At 39.8% G+C, this 26,419-nt stretch overlaps 1 protein-coding gene across 16 annotated transcripts in view; it reads right to left on the bottom strand.

The window, feature by feature from the left end:
• Positions 1-24,337, bottom strand: part of RBFOX1 (RNA binding fox-1 homolog 1) — a 1,150,020-nt gene extending 1,125,683 nt beyond the window's left edge. For 3 of the 16 annotated variants that reach the window (XM_064672742.1, XM_064672740.1, XM_064672737.1), the window contains exon 1: positions 24,044-24,334. In XM_064672742.1, the coding sequence (XP_064528812.1) occupies positions 24,044-24,274 (231 nt within the window). In that variant the 5' untranslated portion in view covers positions 24,275-24,334. Of the gene's footprint in view, positions 1-24,043 lie in introns of all 16 variants that reach the window. The other 13 variants (XM_064672732.1, XM_064672729.1, XM_064672741.1 and 10 more) reach the window with 7 other exon arrangements.
• Positions 24,338-26,419: the final 2,082 nt, after the last annotated feature.

The raw sequence follows: 26,419 nt of genomic DNA, 5'->3' as shown, positions 1-26,419 counted from the left end.
TGAAATCAAGTTTTATGGTAACAAGTCTTCCCCTAAGAAGAGGCTCAATTTCAGTGCCATGAATAGCAAACAGCACTGAAAAAAGGTTGTGGTAGGAATTCAAAGAGGCAGTAGTAGTTCACCCTGTTTGCTCAGCATCAACATGTTCTAAAATTAAAAAAAAAAAAAAAAAAAAAAAGTTATTGACAGCTTTTTGAGCAATTCCAATTAATGTTTTTTTTTTTAATCTTCACTATGACCCCCTACTGGCTAAGTACCTGAAAAGCATGAACTGTTATTGAGGTTTAAGGAAGTTCATCTCAGGGAAAACAATCCTCCCCTTAAGGAAGGCACAGCCTGTAACACCACCCCTACTGTCCTGCACTGTCCCTGACCACAAACCGGGCTAAAAACAACTTCTGCATTTGCCCTCTATAGACAATTTTGCTTCACCTACTTACAGTGCCTCTCCATTGCAATATTTCAGAAGCATGGTGCATAATATCATCCAAATTCTGTGCTGACTCCAAATTGCTTTTCCTTCCAAAATGTACAAAGAAAGCCTGAGGTTATGAATAAAAGCAAAAAGGCCAAGGAGTGACTATCAAATGTTCATAACCTTTACACATGCATTTCCCTGCTCCAGATTTGAAAATGAGGGACTTTAATTTCCCCTCTTTAATAAAAACCTACACGAGGGTGGCTCCCACTTGAAGGGGTGTCTGTGGAAAGCAGGAAGGCTCCTCTCAGAAGATAACATGGGTCAATGAGCCTGAGGGGCACAGCAGGTGCAGATCTATAGAAAGAAAGGCAGGGAAATCAATGCTGCCCTCAGTAAAAAGCACAGGGGAGCTGAGCAGAGTCTGCAGCCTCCCCACAGCCCAACTAACAGCAGAAATACCCACTTGCAAGGCTTTACATCGGAGCAGTACATGCAGAGAGCTGCTCTCACACACTCTGTCCTCTGTATAAGGAGTGTTTGCCTCGGGTTCTGTAAGTGGCAGTTTATGAACACACTGTGCCCTACAGGATCCCAAATCCATGCAGGTGCTGCCTTGGCTCACCTCAGCCTTTCCCACGGATATCTAACAGGTCACTCCTGCACTGACAGCTCTGACCCTTCAGTAAAAAGGCACAACCTAAAATTTTCAGGAGTCATTCATGACATTTAGGCACTACTTTGTTCTGCTGTGAGCCTTTTTACCCTGAGCCATGAGTTTCTCTGAGTTTTCCAGAGAAATGATTCCCCAAGGACAGCACAGGCTGGCTGTGGCAAGGGAAGGTAAATCACAGCACGGTGCTCATCTTTCACACCTACCCCTTCATTCCATTCCACTAGAAGTTTTCCAGTACCATGCAGACCAAAAAGCAATTTCAGATGCTGTGATCAGCAGGGAATAATGAACAGCAGCATGCAGTGCCAGGAAAATTAAAAAGGATGTTAATTCCCATCAGAGCAAGCCCAGTCTTTGACAGTGTTTTGACTCCTGGGTGAGTACTCAGATGTGCTGCTCCCTGAGCCTTCAAGTTTGGTGATCACTGAATAGATCTTAATAAAACAAGAATGCCTGAGGCAAACACTACCTCTCTCCTCTGAGCTAATTGGGAAGTGATAGACTCAAGCTATTATCACAATGTTCTAGCTTGTGCTAATTACATCGGTCTAAACTAAGTAAGTTATAACAGAAGTCAAAAAAGTCCTGCTTAAGAACAGTGTTTTGGGCTGAAAATGGAATTTCAAGAATAACCAAGAGACTCCAGTGCCTCTTTCTTGTCCAGGAGAGGGGAGAGCCAGATTCAGATCTTTTTCCAGCCTTATACAAGTTTGGTTTATTATATTATTATTTAGTTGTTTCTATGATGTATGACATCTCCTGCACAAAGAACTGGCTTGCAACAGCTGACCTGTGGCATTGCTTGGCACACAGGTACGTTCATGTACCTGACAGGAATTAAATAAAACACATACTAAACTTGGAGTTCCTGCCCTTCAAATCCAAGTGAAGTTACTGATTACTCTGAAGTATGCCTTTCTCTGTCTAGTTTTAATTTAAAAGGAATTCTAGAATAAGATTCCACTGTCTTTCAAAAACAAATCTGGAAGCTTAGCATTTATTAATGACTATATTCTATCCAGGACAACTTTTAGGAACTCTACAGCCTTAAATCACAAGACTTTGGGAAGCCAGGATGGAAGCAGACACCAGTTACTTTCACATGCTGGAGTTTTTCATTGGAATAATTAAAGGTTCTTCAGAAAATTTTCAATAAGGGCATGAGACAAGTTCTATCACTCAGCAGCCTCTTGGATACATCACTGGCATCACCTCAGTTTAAATTCAAGAAGACTTCAGGGAAATTTTTCATTCTTTTGCCCAGAACAGAAACTCATTTCCCATCTAACTTGAGTGTCAAATTTGACATTCAGAAGCCAGTAGACACTGTAACATATTTAATCTAAAATGACTTGGAAGCATATGCTAACTCTTTTGATCACCACTCCAAAATTGTTCTAAGATCTCCAGGCTTACACTGACAGATGCTGTCAATGTCCTGCCCGTGTGTTTTAAAAACCAGAAGCAGCAGAACAGAGCTAAAACAATCACAGCAGGAAAAGGTAGCAATACAGGAAAAAATATTATGCTTTAAATAGCAAATCAAACTTTAAAGTACTCATTTCCAACATAAGAAATAGCAGTTTTCTTTAAAAGGCAATTTATGCATCATGATAGAACCAGGTAAAATCCACATCCTTTTAGCAAACTGTATTCAAAATCCGTCCTCTCCAATATATTTGCAGCTACAGATGTTATTTCTTCTGGATATACTAATTCTGGCAGTTATTTGGATTACAGATAAAATACAGCTGAAATTCCAGTATTTATAGTTTAGGAAAAAGCTCTGAGGCCAAGACTAGACTTTTTTTGTGCTTTCCAAATGTTTCAGAGTCATCATTAGAATCACCTCACTTCCAGAGCAACACAACATAGCCATCATTATTTCAGCCAAATCACCAGTATCATAAGGATTTGCTCAGTGACAGATATGTGGCCAAGAGGAAGATATCAATCAAGCAAATAAGCATCAGCCAGACTACCTTGAAAAGGGAGTTGATGCAATTTCCATTCCAGACATTAAAGCTGCTGAAGTTTCAGGCATGAACACATTATATTTGCAATTACACCTTGCATTTCCATGAGGCAATGAACCATTTGTGACTTCTTGTAATTAAATCCCTTTCAAACCACCACATCTTTGGATTCCTTTTACAAAAAGTTGCAGGGAGTCACGTCCAAAACACAACAGACACGTGTTAAAGCACATGCCACGCTGGAAACAGGTGGTTACTGCTTAAAGCAATATTTCAGTAATTAAAGCAATTATTAAAGCAATAATTCACAAAACACACTCGAAGTACAGATAAGTTTATTCTCTATTCCTATTACCCAGCTTCTCCAAGAGGAAGATCCTGCTGCATCTTGTTTCCTTTTACCTTAGGTCCTTCTTTGCTGCAAACCCAGGCAGACTAAACCAAGGGAGGTGCTGTTGCTCATACCTTCCTCATCCTTGCCTGATTAGGTGACAGGATGAGCTGAGCCATTTCTCTCTGGCTAAAACTGCTTCAGCAAAAGCCTTCAGGATGCTATTTTATCTCAAGTCTTCATCTGGACACAAGACTTTCTCTCCTCAAGCTAAAAGCTCTGAAAACAGCCCACTGATTGCAAACCTCTGAACTCTGTGACACAGACTGGCAAATGATCCTCAATACAATTGTTTTTTGTTTTCTTTCCTCATAGACAATCCCATTACCACGAGCATCACGACTACAGGCAGCTCCTGCCAGACTTTGGAAAAAAAAAACAAAAAACAAAAAACTATTTTCATCCAAGGAAAACGGTGAATTTGATATAAGTTGAATCAACTTCAAAGGCAGTCAAGTGCTTCAGTGTTCCTGAAGGACTCAGGGGTGTCAGTAGGTCATTAGCACTAAAAGGTTTGCTCTAAAGATCCACTCTAGCAGGGCCTTGCTATTTGCCAATGAAGACACAGCCAAAGTCAGGAAGATTTCTCTATTTCTAGTCAGTCTTGGACTCGCTGTTGCAGAACTATTTATTTAGTCTCAAATGCAGCACAAGCAAGAATGTCCAATTTAATGAGTTAAACTTGGTCTGGGACAGTCTTAACAAATGGAAACTACAGGAAATACAGAGGATATAGAGCACCTCACTTATTATAGGAGATTATTTGGTTACATCCAGCAGCATTTTCACAGAAAAACTAAATTCAGAGATGTTTCACATCACTGAAAGAACACATGGAAACCTTGAATGCTCTTAGTCATAAAACATGAGATGAGAAAATACCTCAATAGCATGTTGGTATGATGCACATTCAATAGAACTTATCATTCAGTTAAATACAGTCAGGAACTTCTATTGCTGTTTCATTATTAGTTTAATATTGACTAATTAGCAGCATTTAAAATGCAGGTGTAGTGTAATAAAATGGTGGCTGTTATTCATTTTGTACAGGTCAAATACACAATTAAGTTCAGCTTCTAGATCACACTACAGAGAAGTACAAGAGTAGCAATTACTTTTGGATCACACTTCCTCTGGCACAGCACTTCAATTACATTTAATTACTTGGTGGTTGCATATCAATGAGCTGAAGCAAGATTTATGGTGATGAAAAAATATTTCCATACATACTTTAACATTTTCCAGTTCTTATGTACTAGAAATGGAGGACTCAGGCTTTTGCAGCACTTGGTGAAATATCTACACTTATTTCATGTGGTCACATGGCCTAAAAAGAGCCTTAATTCAGTCTCCAAATTTAAAAAATTCAGTGTGGTCATAGTTTATAGCAATCCATAACTGAAAAAATAGGTATTATATAGATGTCTAATTTTGTACATAAAAGTGGGACAGGAACCAACACCCAGAATCTGAAGGGAAATTAAACCAAAGAAAAACCAGGTATACCCTGCACATGTTTTTGAATGGATGAGGTGATTGACTAGGAGAAAAACATCCCAAAAAAGTAAGAAATTCTCTATCCCTGACCCAGGGAACATTGAGAGCCTTCAGACTGGAAGAACCACACTGTGACAGTGTCCTCCTGCCAGGCTCTGTGGAGTGGGGAGGACAAATTAAAGGCCTGTGACACTCAGAAACTACCATTCAGTGATGCTCCCAGTTTTACACAAGACAAGAACTCTTGACTCTTAACTGCAGGAAGACCAGGATATCATCACTGCAAAGAAACAGTAACAAGTACAAAAGAGGCAAATGCTTGTATTGTAAAGTGCAGAGCACAACTGAGAAGAGAAAAACATCTGTTTTAAATCTATAACAAGGAATAATGGGTGTATAAAAACGACAAGAATCCCATTACTGACTTCTTTTGATTTTTCATTAGGTCCAAAATGCCTGTTATCTATGTGAGCTGTATTTAATTTCTAAAAAGGGGATTTTTCTGATCCCACTCCAGAATGAATACTAAATATCAAGGACCTAAACTGACTTTCTTATTCAACAGCAGAGGGGGGAAAAAAACCCAAACCTGAAGAATATTAAATCCAAAGATTTTATTTGCACTGAGTTTTAAAAGAAAACTATGATCATGTCACTCAAAGAAAAAACAAACGTTTGCTTAATAACATGGTGAATGTCAGCTATAGATTCCTGCTGCAATATTAAACCTGAGTAAAAAAAAAAGATAAACAGTAAATCTCTGAGCATTATTACTCTGTGAGAAAAGCACACACACTGAAAAACAAAAACCCTAAAAGCAAAGCTGACTCACCATATGGCAGATCTAGTAAAAGACTAATTGCATGGCCAAACACCTTCCACTGGCAGTGGATGGTCTCAGGAAGGCATAAGAAGGAAGACAGAATATCTGAGAGCCTGAAGTCTGCTCTGAGAATCTGGAAAGAGCTTTTGAACCACACCAGCCAAATCAGATTTGATCTTTGTTTTTACAGACAACAAGGAAGGTTTTGTACCAATGAACACATGCCATTTTTCAAAGCAGGATTTTGATAAATTACTTCTGCTAAGAATGCTGCAGTTACTTTCCAGAAATCAGCTCTTCTGCATTTTGCCTCCCTAAGGAATAAGCTGCAGCAAAGGGAAAACACCTACCATTCTGCATGTAGGATTGTCCTTCATTTTCCAGATAACAAAGGCTTGAATGTTATAGTTTATAAGCCTATAAATTTCAGTGTATAGAACTGGCCCATTTAGGATGTCTTGCAGGTCAAAAAATAATAGATTTCTCAATGATCAAAGCTGTTATTAGCCTGCAGTTCTCTCTGAATAATAGGTCACACTCCCAGGGATGTTCACTTTCCCAGTGTCAGCTGAACAAGGATCTCAGCAAAGTGATCTAAACGGTGTCAAGCAAGGAGTAATTGATTTGTGATCTTGTTTTCCACCAGCACAGTTTGCTAGCTAGATTCTACAGGCTCTATAAAGTGCAAAGGTATAAATTTGCCATTTTTATGACACAGAAACCATTAATACACATATTTGCATACTGTTAGGCACCTGAGTAATAAAGAGGCTTCATAGATCAGCAAATATTGGAGCCAGGTGGTATTCCTGTGATCACCTAATACATCATCCAGTGAGTCCTGTACCTGATACACTCAGTATCCAGCTCATTTAGTCAACCAGGTTTTACCACAACCAAGTGCTCTCCTGTTAACTGACTCAGTAACTACAGATTAATGTTAACTGGTGAGATGAACACCAAACCTGAAGCAGTCGTGGTCTGAGACATGAGCCATTTCTTGGCAGCATTGCTGGTGTCGTGGAAGGACAGCTTATTTTGTCTCTAAATGCAACAAAGAAATCAGCCCACTCTGCAGGAGCCTGAAGGGACTTTGAAACAAAGGCCAAAAGTTGCAGAAGGCAGCTACTCAGAAAACACAGTAAGCAGTTTGAAATCACTGTTTGAATGTGAGAGGCACCAACATCACTTTTTAAATGGTGGAGTCACAGCAATCACCTCACCCAGAGCCTGCTGAATTTAACCACAGTACAGATTCAAAAACGTCCTGGTGCTGTTTTCCCCAGATGGATATGTGGTCCTTGGAGCCACTCTGCTGCAGTTTAAGGCTGTCACATGGCTGTCTGCACTATGCCCATGACCCCAGCAGGAAAAAAGCTGATTCTGTTGCAATGTGCACAAGATTCTCTCTCCTCTTCAGCAAAGCAATGAATCAGGCACCTGACTTCGGGGACAAGAACACATCCATCCTATTTTAGAGGATGTTTTAAGTACCATTGGTTTAAGTGGAATAGACACAGTATTGAAAAGTACAAGTGCCTTCCTAGGCCAAATCAGAACCTCTATTGGAAGAAGTACATTCCCTTCTCATTGTGACTTAAAACACGCCCTCATTATTTATGTGGAAGAACAAAACCAGAAAGAACAACTTAAAAAAAGCCTTATCTTTATGGTACTGTAAATAGCCCAGAGGCAGGGAATACACAAAGCAGCAACAACAGGAGTGATTATAGAAATTATGTGCAGTCTAAAAACTATATTAACACTCAGTATTTCTTAATCACATAAAGGTCAGGCATTTCTGTAAATGAGGTGCTATTCTTCAAGAACCACAAATTATCCCTTCTGCCCCTGGGAAGAACAACTGCACACCCTGTGGCAGGACCTCAGCACCCAGTTGTCACTTCAACACTGCGACCAACAGGCTTGGAGGAGATGGGCAGCCATGGCCCAAGGAATTAGGGTTTTTTTATGGTTTTATCTGATTTATCCAAATTCTTTTATTAACTGCTTCCATATACATTTTATTCCGAAAATTGCTTTTCAAATTACTTTGTTTTGGTTTGTATAGCATATTTTTCTTTTCCTTTGATAAATGGAAGTGTTGCACTTACATAGCAGAATCCTCTAAAAAAAAATGTAAATAGGTTGGGTGTCATGTCCCCCAAAAACTTGCTATTGCTGTGAGTTACTTTTTGAAAAGCTGATTGTATTTGGTTCACCACCTCACAGATGGATGGAGCCTTTGTTAAGAAGATGAGGCCTCCACAGTGCCCCATCAATGACATCACACAGGTAGTGCTGCCTGAAGATCAGACACAAACCACTAATTTCCTGTTGAATAAGTTATGTCAAGATTGTCTTGCTGTAATAGTTCCAAGGGCTTACTCGAGCTTTACAAACTACCTAAAACTTTTATAAAGAGCAATGGAAGAGGAGAATGAATAATTTGTGCCAAAATAGACATTCAATCTTAATCTCAGTAAGAATGACAACTTCTCTTCAAATGATGTCCCAGAGAGTGACAATAACTTTTTATCACTTGTCTTCAAATTCTTTAAAAAAAAAAAAAAAGAAAGAAAAAGTCAAATCCCTATGAAGTGTTGAGGTTCATCCTGCCTCAAATGTTCAAGTTCCTAAAATTATTGGGTGTCACTAGTGAAAGACAGTAAGTTATTTCCACTTCTTTCCAGCAGCAGCACACCCCACGTTTTGCTGAAATAGGAGGTGAGACCTCCAGTGCTGTGAGTTCACCTGCCTGGAAAGCCAGAACTCCAAAGGTTTTCATTAATAAAGAGGATACACAAAGTCATTTCTCACAGTAAAGCTTAATCTGGCAATCCATTTAAAATTTCCATTGATCTAAAAGAATTTTCTGTCAAGCAAGTACCAATGCTTCTAAGTTTCCAGTTTTTGAATCAAGACTCTCATTAACATTTTGGTTTATTCTTGAAATTCCGTACTGCTGAAGTGATGGAATTATTTCAGAAACTCAGCTTTACTAAAAATTCAGCTTTTAATTTACATTCTTGTGTAGCAGCTTACATTTCTGTTTGCAGTCTTACAGATAAATCTGTCACTAAAATATCACCCAAACAGCTTAAAATGTAGAAGTTAACAGAAAAACTGAATCTAGAATTGCTGCTTTTAAAAAATGGTTGAAGGCAAATTCATGATACGAAAAAAAGAGGTTTACTTACAATTTAATACTCAGAGTTGGTAATCCAAGAGTAGCTTCGTGATAAATCCTGCACATTTCTTAGAAGATTTAGAGAGTTTTCCATTTATATACACACACACACAGACACTTTTCTCATGCTAATTATATAATTTCTTGCATTTCTTAATGTTAATCTCTTGGCAATTTTTATAATGCTTAAGGTGACATTTGGCAGTTGGAGTCCCCACAGAAACAACTGCCCTCATTCTTGCAGAAACTAATTTATTTTTTTTCCCCACAACATGTGTGGCCCGAAGAACATGATAAATTATCAAAATCACAGCTTCAGGACTATTTAATTTCTTTATTGTTCAAAGAAGTGTTGGCTATTTTCTTTTCCCACTGTGGCCTTTCAGCATTTAATGGAAAGGTAAAATGGCTGTTTAGTGTTTCTGATAATAAAGCCAGGTAGAAGGAAGCAAACTGACACTAACAATATAATAGAAGAAGCTCTAAATTTAGCCTCCTTAATCACTCAAGGAGATTAAAACATTCATATATTGCAGGTGAACAGGCCTTTGAGGTAATAAGCAAGTCAGTTCTCTAATCAGCAGCTTTTCCTCACAGCTCCCAGAGTCTCAGGTGAAACCCCTGGAGAACTGTGCTGGGGACTGTAAACCAAATTCACCCTGCTGGAGAGGGGGACAAAAGGGCAGGGGGTGCTGAAAAGGGGGAAGCAGGAAACTAGACCCAGTCATGGGGAATTCCTAAATACCAAGATTCTAAAAACACCTTCAGAAAGGACAGGCAGGATGAAGCATCGATTTGTCCCCGTGCTGAAGGCAACGTGATAACGGCCTCAGCACTTGGGGTGGGTTTCAAAGTTCCTCCTGCTATTTTGGGATGTGACCTCCCTGTGCAGAAGCACAGCCAGACACCTTCCACCAGCTGTCACACCCCCCTGTGTGTCACCATCAACCTCCTGGGCCAGCATTCCCCAAGAGCATCCACAGCTCCAACTGAGCAGAACAGCGACACTTCCCAAAGCACCCATGCCATAAAAGGCAGTTCCAATTACTTCATTTAGTAGTTACAAGACGTTGAGGCACAGGTTTACTTTCCTCCCCAGCCCCAAAGACACCAAAGCTCACTTGCAACGACAGCCTGCCACGTCAGTGGACTTCACACCCCCAGATCTGTGTCACAGTCAGCAGCTACCACTCAGTCACCTCCAGTTATCCAGCTACATAAATTGTCCAGGGAGCAGTTGGTTCATCCTATTTATCTTTGGCACTCATTGGGAAATGATTACTTGGAAATATCTCATCATGTCCTGCTTCAGGTCACTTCTTACGCCCTACAAGGCACCTCATGTGCTACAGTGAGGAAAGGAGATGGTTTTGGTTCTTTCATCTTCATGAGAACTGAGAAGAAACCTCCCTCAACCCTATTCTCAATGCAGAAAAATCAGTAAACCCAAAACAGAAAAAAAAAAACCACATTGGCTTCCAAATGAATTTGAGAATGAGGTGCAAAGTTAAGCAAATACTTTTATCCCTCTTTGACCCTGCCTTCCACACACACATAAAATCCTGTGCCTGTATTTGGTACCAAATATAACACACAAGGCTGCCTTGGGAACTTTCCCCAAACACATTCTTAGAGCACCAGTACAAATAACAAGTATCTGATCTTCTGACAGCCAGCAAGTGTACAAACTGAGCATGGAAATAAGAAAGGAGTAAACCTTCAGAGAACTGCAAAGGCATTTTAGCTCTTTCCTCGACCTCACAAGAGGAGTTCAAACCCACACTTTTCTAAAACATCTTTCCAGGACAGGACAGAGGTAGAACCAAGGGGTTGGCACAGATATTTACATTACAAAATATCAATTTCCCAGAGGATGCAGGTGCCTCAATTCATCTCTTGCTTTCTCACAAAGTTAATGGGTTTTTAGGATTTTAAACGCTGTTAATGCAGTTCTCTATTGCTCCTTTTGAGAGGTGGGTTTGGTTCCTGGCTCAAGCCACCATTCTTAAAATGGAGCAAACTCCTGATGCACACCTTGAAGCAATGATTTCATCCCTCAGAAAACAGAAATCCTGCTCCAACCACAGCTATCCTAATCAAATTAAAATAGTCTGAGAATAGCTGGGGACATCCCTGAAGGCTCCATTAAACTTTGTTCCTTCTCCAGCACAGCTACAATTGGTTCCTAATGTGGTGAGGGACAGGTCAGGGATAGAAACACCTAAAATAGTGGTTTTAAGACCATTCCACTTAGCCTGTGTGGCTTCCCAATTTCATCTTCCCCCAGTGTGTGTAATCTTGCAGAGATCTTTGCATTAAACTTGTGTGGTTTAAGTATTTGTCAGCTCCTGCTGCTCCCTCTCCACCCAAGAGCAGAACACCAACTCTGACACTGCAAGCATTTGCACAGTAACTCATTGCAAATCTAAGCAAGGATGGTGCCTCCAGGTGAGGAATGAGGTGAGGAACAGAAGAACTCTTCAAGATGCCATTTTCATGCAAATGCCCCATAAAACAAAGCACAGGAAAAAAAATAAACACAAGAAAACAAACATCACAATTTTTTAAATGAAAGGTTTCTGTCAGTTCTACAGAAAGTATCAAGGGGCTTAGAGTTTTAGCTTGGAGGATATGTAAAAATCAGACTCCAGCTCAGGTCTTGGGAGATTTAGGAGGATCCCAATGTCACCTGTGGAGTTTTCACGCTCTCCTTCAGTTGAAATTAAATCAGAATATGTCTAGTAAGTGTTTTACAGAAAGCAAGGAGCTTCCTTAAGCCTAAACTAAAGGAAATAAGTCACTATGTTCGCAAATCAAACTCTGCTGCTCTCTTATTGAAAGATTAATTTTAAGGTGGTGGAGTCAGTTTGGCCTTCAGAGGCTTCCTGGCCCTGAATGCAGAAAATGTTAAACTTCATATGACCCCAAATCACCCTCAAGTTGTACCTCAACATATCAGCCCTTGGGAAGAAACAGGGCTTTCATTATCAGCAATACTAAACACATTCCCCAAATTTACATAAAGTCTTTCATCAGATAAACTCATGATGCTCTTCAAACTTTAATTAAGTTTTAGCTGAACCTAATGGAGATGTGCACGTTAAACTTTTATTGTTGCTGTTTATAAATGGCTAATCCTAGAATATGAGGATTTTAACTACTTGCTTTATATGATACAACTACTTCTTTCTAAATTGTGCTAAGAAAGCCACTTGCAGAGTCAGGGGACCCTTAGCTGAACTAATATAAGCACAACTAAAAGCAAAGAGATTTTAACTTCTCCCTAAGTCAGAGATATAGGAGGAAAATTACCACGAAAAGGGAGAAAACAAAACATTAGTCAGAAACACAGCTGCATTCCTAAAGAAACATGGATCTTGGGACACTGAACACTAAAGCATTGGCTTCTGCCATCCATCTCCAGAAGAGCACCTGGTGCCACCAAGGTAGAGCCATGAACTGACAAACATCACAAGTGAAATGCTGCAATGAGGGCCAAATAATTTGAGCATTGCCAAAGTTGAAATAAAACCTGATATCCAGCTCCAGTGAGACACAGGTTTCATCCTCTGCTGCTCTGACTTCGGTGACTGATTTCTTTGCTTTCAAGGGAGCACAAATCTTTAGATTTTGAGGAGGAAGCGTCAAGAACAGTGAAGTACCTTGGGAGCTTCACGACAATTCCTCACATTAGTTCCCTCTCCTGTTGACACCTTTGAGAAAAGCAGATTGTTTCCACCGTTTATTCCCTATTTTATCTATATTCCCCAACCAACCAACTTCCTCTCTTCAACTGAGAGCCTTTACCTCACTAAAACACAATTACTTTGCTGGGTGAAAGCAATGACATTTCATCAACCTGCCTCCAAATCCCCTTTAACGTCTCTATAAATAATAAAATGCCTTCATAAGAAAGACTGTTCAGATGATTTTATATAATTTATTACAGATGAAACTTGAAGCTTTTGACACTTGAGGCTGTTGAACACTTCTTTTGACACTTGAAGCACCTCATACTAGAAGCCTTTGGAATTACTTGGCTAAAAGGTACTGATTGTGTGTGCTTTTGTGTTTTGATTGCTTGTTTTAGTGAGGAGAATGATCTAAATACTGATTTTTACCACCTTCAGTGTGGGACAGCTTCTATTACCAGAGGGCTGGTGTTACCTCCCTGGCTTAACATTCACAGTAAGGGTTGCCCAAATGTCCATTTATTTGAAAATGTTCTTGGTCCCACTGCTGACTAAATGAACAGTGTGCAAACAACATATCCTGCAATGGACTGAGGATAAATGGTCTCTACCACCTGCAGTGGGAACCCGAAGTTTCCACTCCCCTACTCCCAGTGGAAGAGCACATGGAATTAGTTTTCAAAGTTCAAACGAAAAGAGGAGTGGAAAGAAAATATTAATGAATTTTCAAAGCCCTGTAGACAACATGCAATTTCTTGAGATGCCAGGGAAACAGATTTCACACCTGGAAAGCCATCATTTTCTTCAGACAATCATTCTTTAGCCCAAGGAGTGGGGTCAGTAATTGAAAAAGCCAAAAGCTTTTGTTTATAGGCACATTCCATTTCCAGGATTCCTTAAGTCAGCATGACAAAATTACACATTCATCAGGTTGGGTACTTTGGGCTTAGAAGAAGAAAGATATTTCTAGCAATTACTAAAGCTGATGCAAGACTAAAGTAGCAACAAGGATGTGCACATATCTGCACAATCACATAAAACATGTAACTAATTCCATTCTGCAGCCTCTTTGAATTGGTAGCATGTTCCAATCTCACTACTGATTTAGTCACCTCTTAGTTTCTTCATTAGAACCTTCAGATGAAGGAGTAGCACATGAAAAAGCCCCTTTTGTTAAGCAAACAGATTTAAGGGCAACATGTTTAGCAATTATGCAGCTGGTAATAAAAATCTACTTTGGCAATTTAAGCAAGTGTTCATTTTACAAAAGCAAGGTTTAAGAAAGTAAACAGATAATAGGATGCTATCACTTACATATGTGGAATTCCAGTGAAGACTTATATACTGAAAGAACTGAGCAATTGATATGACATACCAGGAAATGCTGTATATTTTTATTTTTGCTTCACTAAGTGATTTAAGCAAAGATGTTGCTCTGTGGAATTATAGTCTTTCCCAAGTGGAAAAACAAACAAATAGGGAAAAAAAAAAAAAAGAAATCTCAAAACCACACATCTGTCCTTCCAGCACTACCAGGCAGTCACTAACCCAACCTTGTACAATAAGTGTTCCACAAAATGAACTCCCCAGCCTGTGTGAACTTTACTTTTGCAGCCTGGTTCAGTCCGTGTCAGCAAACACTGTAGGTTGGGCGAACACCACTAAGAGAACATTGTCATGGCACAGCAGAAAACTGAGACAGCTCAGAGCCAAACTGCCACCACCCTCTCACATCCCCGTGCTTCATCCTCCTCAGAGGTGTCAACAGTCAAACTCGTGTATCCAGCTCCCAAGGGAACTCAGCTCTGGGGCTCCCTGACTTCCCTTGGCCTTGTCCAGAGCACCCAGTGATGATTCCAGCCACTTCCAGGGGTGACATTTCTTTTATCTGGGATTTAGACTTCAATTATGCATCCTCACTAAACAGGTCACTCGGGTTTTTCTCTCTGATCCCCTTCCAGCAGCATCACCCAAACCCTCTGCACTGCCCAGGACCGTGATGGACCAGGAGTGATTTCAGTCACACAGCTGGGCCTTTTCTGGTTTTCTTGTGGTTTGCTTTTTTTGTTTATTCTGCAAAAACTTCCCTGCTAAGAACCATCCACACTGCACACACCCCAAGGGAACAGCTCTAGCAGCTTCCTTACACACAAGTTACAGACATAACACACCAAGACACCACACAGTAGTTCATGTCACACTTGTATTTGGCCTTTTGTCCAAACTGACCCATCAACTAGGAAGATTAAGGATCCTGGAAAGTAATCAGTGGGGTAAAATTCATCTGTCAACAGATAGAAAGGTGTTAATTCAGTTTAGAATTCTTGGTTCTATCACATAACTAAATTTTTTTGGGGGAGTTGGGGGAAATCACCATCGAGCACCCACTGTGGAGTGCTAACATACATCTCCAGAGTGGTTTAGCTGCACAGCACACTTTAAAATGAATTAAAACTGATCACACAGGAAAAAAAAAAGGGGGGGATGAGGGTCATTCTAATTAAGATGCCTCTGCAATTAACATCCCACAAGAAACTGTTCTTCCATGAGTATTATTCAGTGATTTTTTTCCAACAAATTGGGTAAAGAGGGTATGTATAAATCAAGTCATTGGTAATTTTCAGACAACTTAAATCAAACCTCAGTCATAAATTCTGGGCTTGTCTGACAGAAATACACTTCCACATGGACAAACACAATCATTTGTGACATTCACGGTTGTTGGTAAATGAACCTGAAACCCAAGCCAGAGCAGCACCTAAACCATTGATATATTAACAGGGGACCATCCAGCAGAATCAGCTTTCTGCAAAAATGTTGAACTTGCCAAGAGCCAACGAGGGCACTGATAAATTATTTCATGAGGAGAACACAGACCACAGATAGAAAAACACAGAGACACAGTTGCTTGGTTATCCACAAGAAGGAGATGAGTTTATTCTCATCATGGGAGTCAATAACATCTGGTGCAACAACTCCATACAGGCTGGGGTGTGCAGTTGGGCAAAATCCAACTACAGGCAAGTATATTTATTTTTCCAATGAGAATAGAGAGCTACTGCAAGAAATTTACCTGAAAATGTGATGAATTGTCCATGACTTGAAGCCTTTGATCAACAATGGTGTTCTTTTTTTAAAAAATTACATGTTTTAGCTCAAGCAGAATTTAGGGAGTTAGTGTTTTGAACAGAAACCAGTCTAGCAGTCTTGAAATCTAAGAAGGTTCTACACATTAGTGGCCAAGAACATCACACCTTTTTGTAACATGTAACACTAAACTGAGACATTAGAAGAAAATGTTGTCACATAACCATATGTTGTCACATAACTGTGCCTGCAAGATTCAGAAACCAACCTGTACTGACAAAGAAGTTCGGTTCTGCTGCTTTTACAAGAATCAGTCTCCTTTTAGAGCTAATGCAACAGTTTTCTATAATGTCATTACTTATTTTAAATGAAGTAAAAAGTGATTAATTGCTCAATCAGTATTCTTTCCTTTTTATATAGACTCTTGTAATTCACAGACAGTTTCTAAACATAACAGTCAATGATTTTGCCCTCTGGAGACAGTGAAAAGATTAGGTTTTTTTAGTTGAAATAAATATTTTAAAGAAAAAAAACCTCTCAGCATCTCAGAACAGAGGATACTTCCCCAGTGTGTTATTGATAAAAATGCTCAATTTCCATTTAGTTATGGCCCAAGTCAAGGAATGAGCAGTCTCAGTGTGGTGACAGTTCATAATTTTACATACTAAATCCATTTATATTTTGTGATTAGCATTCAGTCTTTGGAAAATAACATTCACTGAAGATAATAAGTGTTGAACCTGGTACAACTCAACTAGAACAGGAATTTAGCACACTAGTCATGGGCATTAACAAGAATAGCAATTTTATGAAAAACTTTTAAATTTTTCACCATCTCCTTACAATCAAAAGTAACCAACATCACCAAAAATAATTCCAGGAGCTGGGGAAATGCAGAGCCCTTTGAGTGTGCACATTTAATGACTGAGCCCATGCTGCTGTTGCTCAACTATTCAAGGGCATGATGACCTTGGGAAAACAAAGAGCCCTTTTAAGTTTATGCCAGTGATGGTTGATTCCATTTTGTCCCTGCTCAATTATTAAAGGCCATTATGATCCTGCACAACTCTTGCTGTGTGGCCTTGGACAACCACATACTCACCTTTACCTTTTGACTTGTCTGTCCAGTTACCAAGTAGGTAAAGAATAATTTTTTTATTAAGTGAAGGACCAGAGTGGTGTTATTTCCTAGAGATCCTAAATGACCTGTAATACTCTGTAACATCTCAAACACAATCATCTGCCTCTCCTTGCTGGCCCCTGAGGCAGCAGGACACAAACACCAGCATCCTGCAGCATCACTGCCAGGCTCAGCTCCAGATAATGGCCTGTGCCATAAGGCTGAAATGCATTATATTTTAAAGCATGGAGGAAAAAAATAGCAGGTGAAAGAAGAACAGATGTTATCAGAATTATTGTGCTTAGGAAATCTTTCTCACTTCAAGTTTTGCCTTTTGGACTAGAACAAAAGTATCCTTTCCAAGGACTGCAGACACTTCTCATTGATTTGTGAACCTTAGATGGACCTTTATTAATTAAGTATCAGCACAACTAATTGGGAATTACTTCATTATCTACCACTTAGAGTCAATGACATCAGGTTAAGTTACTTAACTGTTGTATTTTCCTACACTGAGCTATTAGAAGTTTGCTGTTGGTGACCAGCTGGCTGTTGAAAGAGTTATAGTGCCTTAAGGTGCCAGAAAGAAAGAGATCACAACATAAGACAACTCTCAAAAGCAAATGCTCTGTATTCTGAATTTAAAGGATAAGCTCCTTTCTAGTGTAGACAAGATTATCTATAACTCCTGGGGCTGTTTAAGAACTGCACAGTGGGCAAAGCATTACAACGTTAGAACACATTAAGTGCACTCTCCAGGGAGAAATTACATGGGTGGCAGTGCAGCAGATCCTCCAGTCTGATTTAATGGAACAAAATAGGCAACCCTTTAGTAATAATGCATCACAAATGAGTCTGAACATTGAGTACTCCACAGGAAAGGCAAAGCTGCTTCCATTTTCAGTTATTGCATAGCTTCTGTAGCTTATTCCCCATTGTTTCAGGCCAGACTAATGACTAAGACCATAAACATTAAAAAAACAAACAAACAAACAAAAAAAACACACCACCAAGACAAGTATATAATGTTATTAATTTCTAAATAATAGAGACTGAAATATTTTTCATAATAACTAACATTGAGCTACAAAAGGAGAAAGACAGTAGCAAATAGCAATGCATAAATACCTTAATTTCAAATCTCTACTAAATCAACCCTGTAGACCAGAAATGTCTTTTTTTTGCACTTAAGACATTAATGCATTTTAGTTGCTATTTCAATCCAAAGTATTATTCCAGTCACTCTACAAAAATTATAGTATTAGGTAATTGATTATTCAAATAGAGGCAGAAACGCTCCATGAACGTTCCTTATCAGTAAAATTAAACTTCCAATGAGTAAATACAACTGGCTTATGTTACTCTTGGTTGCAATTGCTTGCTGAAAATAGGCAGTTATTTGCTGAACAAATTGAAATTTCCCCCATGACAAAACAACCAGACAGTCCCTACAAAGTCTTTGGTTTTGTACACTTACCCCCTGCCATCTGGTGATCTGTCCTGACAACTACAGGAAAAATGGCAAAGTGAGGTCGTTCATAAGGGTCTGTTTCTGCTGCCTGTCCTTGTCCCAGGCAATTCCTCACTGCAGTGATTCCTGCTCATTATAGGGACACCATTTACCAACGTGGGCATTAACCAGTTGAAAGGTTCACAGGAGGAGGAATCATTTTCAGAGAGAATATTTTCCACCGACTTGTAATCAAGTCCAAACCAGTTTTTGAAGGTCTCTTATCCACACCTATCTACAAAAGGCTCCCTCATTTGCTTTTAGCAAATACTGCTGTAGAAGTAACTCCAGCACCCTATACCACCACTCACTTCTAAAAAAATTCACATCTCCTTTCTTTCCACCTCCAAAGACAGACAATTATGCCTGTCCTGGGTCACAGAATTTGAATGTGTTCTGAATCAAAACAACAAAAACAGTAATTCCAGCATATATCATAGTTTGTCTAGCAAGTCAATAGACTCAATCCTGAAATTAACTTCTAATCAGGGAATCAGACCCCAAAAAAGGAGACTAGGAAAGGTAGATGTAGACTGCTTTACACAACATGTTCCAAATGTCATGCTAGTCAAAATGTTCCAAAGCCAGGGTGCTCCCCTAGAGGAGGTGCATCCCATAATTTCCAAGAACAAAAGAATCTCAACATATTTAAACATTATTAAAAGCAGGAGTGAAAAAGCCTAAAGCACAGCCTTGACAGCAGAGTGCTTCAATCTACTTAGGACCTTGAAAGTCCAAAATCAGCACCTTAAATTGGACTCTCAGCCCATTATGGACCCACCATCCCAGGTCTAAACACGATTCCCCTTCAAAGTACCATTCACAGGATACAATCAAGAGCAGAAAGCCAGGTACACACAGAACAGCCTTTGTGATACACCAGCTGCAAGGAGAAAATAAGCCTTCTAAAACAAAAAACCTGCATGAGAAACCACATTAACACAGTGTGTGGCAACACAGAGAAAGGTCAAACTGCCAGGCTTCAGGTACAATGCTCACACTTGACTATGTTGATGCATTTATTTCGTGAAAAAGTCTTGAGTTGTTGAGCCAAACACTACTTCTCCTATAACCCAAGCTGAACATAAGGGATAATAAATGTGCATTTTGTTTGTCTAGACTAACACAGTCCATGTTCAGTGCCTCCTGGTATCTTTGGTATTTAGCTTGAGTACTTCCATAACAGCAGCTCACACTGCAGAAGTCACATCCTGAAGTTCCTGCAGTGAATCCACACACAAAGTTGTATTTCTGTATCCTGACCTCATCTTGGTAGAGCTTTTAGCACCCTGAATCCCGACCCATCCTTCAAATGAGGGAATTTTATCTTGAACTGCAGTTCCAAGCTCATATCTTAATTTCTAGAAAATCCTTCCTCTCCACCTGAGAAATAATCTTTTAAATGATCAGCTTTCCAAGATATGTTTTTCAGGTTTCCAAGGTAAGTTCCTTTAAATCTTGGGAATGCTTGTCCACTACTCAAATTAATAGCAGGGTTCAATTTGTTCTGTATGCAAAGAATGACTAAGACTGCAAACATTAAATAGCATTGTATAGCATGTCACATCTCCCCATTTAAACTGTATTTTAAAAACCTACCAACATCTGAGATTTAGAGAGCTGGATTTGCCACATACTACAACTTTAGTGTAGTCTCTTCTTCAGATGAGAGCAGCAAAATCAGTTTTCTCCTCCTACAGAAGTATTAAACACACTTTCATATACATTTCTCACATTTTCTTTTCTTCAGTTTTGGGATTGTCAAGTAAAGAGGTTACTTCTGATGTCAACAGCAAAAAGTTGCACTTTTTTCTTCACTGGACCTGTAACACTTTCCTCTTTTCCAGGTATTAACAAAGGCAATTTTTAAAAAAAAAATTTGAAACAGTACCTTAATTCCCAAATGCATTAAATCATTCTGAAAGTTGATTAAAGGGTGAAAGTTCAAGCTCTTTTCTGCACAGGTGACATTACAGATGAAAACACAGTTCAGAATGGTGGATATCTAGGAACACTACAGACATCAAACCAAACCCAGGAATTTGGTCTTGTTCTGTAAAAATTTGCACAAATGTTTAGGAGGAAAAAAAAAGTTTGGTTCATAGCAAAGCAGGCATTAGAAATACAGAAATATTTTTGTACCTAAATGCAAACAACCTTAGCCACCAGTAGCTGTTCAGAGAGATGAAATGACCATTGTTGAAGTACAAGGATACAAGGATTACAAAGATACACACTCCTGGTGATCAGAACTTGTGGGTAACTCATGGCAGCCAGTCAGGAGAACACATCTATCAGCCTGGAAAGAAGTCATTACTTGCATGATCACTTCTTCATACGCTTTTTATTTCATTAAATATGATTTTACACCGATTCAATAATTTCTAATGTGTGCTGGAGCACAGGTAGGGTGACAATCAACCCTATGGCATCATGTGGCTGATAATTATGGTGCCCATCCAGGCATACAAGAGGTACACTGAATTCCACAGAGACTTCAGTACTTTTACCCAAACTTTTGATGAAAAGGAGTGACTCACCAGCTCTTCCAAATGCTAATTCCCCACCATCTGGACCAAAGGAGAGATTTCTCAAGTTGAACCTTCCTACAAAGGCTGCACCCATTTCGTTTGAACCAAGTACTTCATTCTGATGCTATGCCAAAAAGAGACATTAGAGGGGAAAAAATTCCGTGTCCTTAAACTCTGTGATTCACACCTGCTGCAAGCAGTTCCCTCATTAGAAATGAAAGTAATAAAAAGAGATGGCAAGAAGCAAATTATTTTAATAGATATCTAAATTACAAATTACAGTTTCACCCCGGGTTACTAACATTAACTAGTTACTAAGTGAAGGAATCATTCCAGGTACCACTGCCAACGAGTTGTTGGCAAATGCAGCCCCTCATTCCCATGGCAAAGGGAACAGCTCTGCCCACTGAAGCCAGTGGCACAAACATCCTCCTGCAACCAACTTGTGCACAGCAGCAGCTCCAGCTACAAACACAGAGTGCCAAGGAAATGCCCACAAGGATTATGCATCATTTCACACACATAAAATATAGATGGTGCCTGCATTCTCCCATAATACCAGATTTCATAATAAGTGGAATAATGAGTTAGAGCAGCTGAGGTAGGTTTCTTTCCTCCAAACCTGAGAATGGATGTTGAATCAGGCAAATTGCAGTGGAATAAATAAAGAAATGGCACACACACTGTGCTGATATTTTATTACTAGTCCAAAAATGAGTCAAAGCCTATAATTTTTTTTAAATGTCCTTCTTTAAAATAGAAGACATAATGGACTATTAGGGAATGTTACTTCGATGCATGCATTGATTACCCACACCACCATGGCTATTAAAATAAAGATTCTTCTAAGCACAGAAATGAAGTCATTCCAGTGTTTCCTAAGGGCACACAGTCCATCTTTTCCAGCAGCTTGCTCTCTACAAGGTGACAGACACAGTGATTGTTGAACAAGCTTTCCCTGTTTTTAGTAAAAGTTTTATGTTAACAGAATTTTAAATGCCACATAATTAATTTCTAACGATCTCTCCAACTCAGACACACTGTTTTAAGTGGGAAGGGGAAAAAATATTGGAACTTTATATTAAATGTAGTGCAACATCCCAAGCAAGAGTCTACTGAAGTGAGGGGAAAGAACAGTTTCACTGAGCTTTGATGAATTTTGAATCCAACTCAGTTTAAGAATTAAGAATTGCTTTATTATAAAAACTACATAAGAATTTATTTTAGGAGAGACAAACAGGAAAACAATTGGTCATTAGCAGATTTGCTTTAATATTTTTAGCAACCCCCTGCTGAAAAGTCAGAACATAATGATGGAGCAGATATACACAGGTCCTTGAAATGACAAAAAAAAGACAGGTATCCATCACCACAGAACTCTCCTGCAGTGGCAAAACATTTGTAAGGGTGTGAATCAGGTCTCACAAATGGGGCAGAGCCCAGTGACTTAGCTATGCATCATTCTAGCATATTCTGCACTCGAAAATTGACCCCTTACAAGACAAAGTAAATTTACTCAATTAAGGCTTAGTCTTCAGTAACATCCTAATTAAATATTATAGTAAGATGTACCATTAAGAAGACTTTTACCCCAAACCACAGTGGATACCCCCAACACGTTTATGGATATTTATCATAAAGTAGAATGAATTTAAAACCTTTAGTCTCTGGGGGAAAAACAAACAAACAAACCAAACAAACAAAAAAAGACAAAACCAGGGATTATGATTTGACCAATTAACTTGCCTGTATATTGTATAACTTTAGGGGAAGAAAAAAAAAGTCTCTGCCAGAACCAGTATTAATAACAGGAGAGTTACTTTGCTAGCTGAGAGTTAAAAAGATCACGTCTTCATAAGCATTGGAAGCCCAAAACAGACTTAGACCAAAGCCCAATTCTCTGTGGTTGATGGCTTGATAAGAGAGACTTCTGCCTGTAGAAACAAACTAACACTGTAGACATATTTTAAATACTTTTGTGTCCCAGGAAAACTGTTGCATTTAGAGATGAAATTCCACCAAGAACAAATCACGAGAATTACCTCTCAAATTATTTAACAACGTAAATCCTACCGAAAGGTGGAATATCTACTTAACTCCTCATTTGAAGAGGCACATCTTAACTCAGGAAATCAATCCCGGGAGAGGAAAAAGACATTTCAGAAAACTTCTGGATAAAATCTGTGCACTGAAGTCTCCAGCAGCTGATGAGTGAATCCTAAAGCTGTACTCTCACCATATGACAACTTAAAGAGAAAACATCCTGCACCCAAGACACTGTTCCCACCACCTCCCCCTCCACTGCTGATGGAGGGAAGCAGCCAATTTGTGTCCAGGAAAAGTACCTGGCCCAAATTGCACCATGAGAGGAAAAGCTTCAGCTGGCAGGGAATCCATGTGTTCATCCCCTCTCCCCCCTGGTCTCTGCTGTGCCTCAGAAACCTGCTGACAGCCACGGCAGCCAAACTAAATAACCAGCCAGGAAACACTGACAAAGTTAACCTCATGTAGAGATCTGATAATGGGGATATTTATAAAGACAACTGCTCAGCAGCTCTTTTTTTCTGAAATCTCTCCTGATGACATTTGCTCTCTCCCCAGATGAGATCTCTAATCACCAGCTCTCCACCTCTGGAGGCTCTGCACTCATCCCCAGCTGTAAAATAGTACTCTCCAACATCAATGTGGGGGAAAGTCTGAATGGACAGACTGATAAACAACCCAAACTGCCCAATTCAATGTACCAACCATTACCCAATTTATTAACAGCTAAAGGGAGCTGAAAAACAAGCTGTAGCAGTTAATATCCCTTCTCCCCTCTCCTCCCTAACCCGCAAAGAAATAAAAAAAAAATAAAAAAAAAAAAATCACTTCTCTGCCATACACATCTTGCAAGCAGCCAACAGTGAGAGCCCAATTAAAATACACACTCCTGCAATAAAAAGCATGTAGCCAAGGTAAGAAACTCAAGAGGAACATGCTTATTATCTCAGTGAGACGGGACACTTGATCACATCTGTTCTACACTACTTGACGCCCAATTACCAACTTCAGGACGACAAATGATTTCAAGGGTAACCTCACGGCCCTTCCCCCTTTCCCAGCTCAGAGCCACTGAAGACCCTCACTTACACTTTTGCCTTCATCCCCTCCTTCGGGCACGGGCTCTTCTCTGCCTAAGCAAGGCATTATCGCTTCTTCTGCTGCTGCTGCTTCTCTGTCCTTCCCACTGTTTCCTCCTTCATTCCCCAGCTTCAACCTCTTTCCCTCAGGTTGAGAATCATCCACATCCTCCCTTCTTATCTTGCCATCTCTGCCTCGCTGCTTCCCCACGTCTTCTGGGCTGCCACAGGAATTTGACATTCTCAAAGTGTTACGGACTTTATTTATAAAGACTGACGAAGCCGCCTTTTTGAAGGGGATTTGGCTTCTGAGAGCTCCGATGTGCTCTCGCTCCTCTTAAAAATTTAAGTGGTGTTTCGAAGGCTTTGCAGAATTGCACGGCGCTCTCCCGTTTCTCTGCCGCCCTCTCCTGCTGGCTGGCAGCTTTGCTTCCACATTCCAGCCCCTGCTCCTAATAAAAAGTAATAACCTTTCCCATATTGATTGTATGCACGATGCTGCTGCTTACGTTGCCAAAAGCCTCGGACTTCTGTTCTACCTGATTCCCCAGTAATTGGCTTTCCTTAAAGTACAAAATATTAGCTGCACCTCCTTTAAATCCAAATTTACCTCTGTCCCTCAGGGATGCAGTGGATTTTGGTTATATACTGTTATTGATGCCAAGAATAATTACTCATTAAAATGCAAAGATGCCTCTAATTCCAAACAGCTTCTTTGAAAATTATTTTATTGCAGGTCTAGGGTTTTCTTTGAGGGTGTCCTTACTTTGTAAATTACCTTTGTATCCTCTAAATCCCCATTCCACATTGTCACACCGATTTAGCACAGTGTTGTGGTCCTACTGCTGCATTAATGGGATTAAAATTATATTAGGGTAATCCAACAGGACAGTTCAGATGTCTTTTTCCCCCCTCTCAGTCAGTTTATGAAAAACATCAACATATATAATCAAAGGACTGGTGTAATATTTGGACCTTTAAAAAAAAAAAGTAACAATAACGTGGTGCTTTGACACACAGACTACAACATTCTGCTTCACCTCATTCTTCCAATGCAAAATGCAATATGAAGCACAGGGTTTTTTGTTTTAAAAAAGACAATAGGACTTCTGTTTTCTCCCACTTAAGTGCTTGTAGATTTAAATGAGGTTCTTTATAGCTGACAGAGTGAAGTAAATCCCTAAGAAGCCCTCTGAACATATCTGGATATATGCTAGTCAGGAAACTGGGGATTAAACTGCAAAAGTGGTGCCCAAACAGTCAGGTGTGGATGAATTCATCTGGTCAAGCTGCCCAGTATCCAAGAAGGTCTGTCTTGCCAGAATCTGAAACTTAGAGGGTTTTAATCTGTGTCCCAGCACTAATTTCACTGACATTATGGAGTGGGTTTTAGTCTGAGCAAGTAACATTACATTAATTATTCAAGAATGAACAAAGAGGGGAGGAATCTTGACAGACATCAGTTATTTGAGACACTCCAACCAGACCTGCAAAAGTGTAAGGGACCAGTTCTGATAAATCCAAGATGTGCAGGTCTGTACAAGCAGAAGTAGAGACATTAAACATCTACTAATAACACTTTGTAACAAAGGTGTGGTCATTTGCCTTACCCTAACCCGTGGATATACTTTCAGAGCTGGATGAACACAAGCCATGTGGGCTCAGCAGAGGCAAAATAAATCTGTGAGGCTTTTTAAGCAGTGCTATATCAACACATGCCTTGTAATTTGCAGTGGTGGAGTTCCACAACGTGGCCTCCTCCTTTGAATTGTGCCCACTTGTAATTAGGCAGCTACAAACGAAACCTGCTCAGCTGATGATTTAGTCCTCTTCAACTAACTAGAGCTTTTCAGCCAGAGCACAGCCAGGCAGCAACTGTAGGAAGGGTTTCACCCTAGATGAGCACATTATTACAGGCTGTACCCCAGGCTCAGAGAAGTTCCCACACCCATTTAGCTCAGGAGAGCAGAACAGCATCAAAACACTACTCAGCACCCTCAGCAAGAGCAGCAGAAGTACTGAGCAACAACTGGGATCTTGTACAGAAGTTACATTCCCCTGCAGAACTGACAACTTAGAAAAGTCCTTCACCCTCTCTCCCTGATTATTAACATGATCCAACCTTTCCCCCTGGCTGGAGCTCTTGAAAGAGCTATGCAACTGTTTAGATCATCTCCACAAGGCTGCAGAAGCCTTAAGCTTTCTTGTTCCTAGACCTCACTCACCATCCACAACTGCTTTTTCCACCACACTTGTCCCACCATGTCCTTTAAACCCTGATTTCTATTTGTGCTTGGTTTGTTCTCTCTATACACTCCCTATTCTTGCCTAAAATGCTGAAACACAGCAATAATCCTGAAACAGAAGCGTTGTTTTAACTACGATG

The sequence above is a fragment of the Pseudopipra pipra genome, chromosome 16, assembly GCF_036250125.1.
Source record: "Pseudopipra pipra isolate bDixPip1 chromosome 16, bDixPip1.hap1, whole genome shotgun sequence".
Taxonomy (NCBI): domain Eukaryota; kingdom Metazoa; phylum Chordata; class Aves; order Passeriformes; family Pipridae; genus Pseudopipra; species Pseudopipra pipra.
The sequence above is the reverse complement of the archived record's forward strand: the minus strand, read 5'-3'. Positions and strand labels throughout refer to the sequence as shown.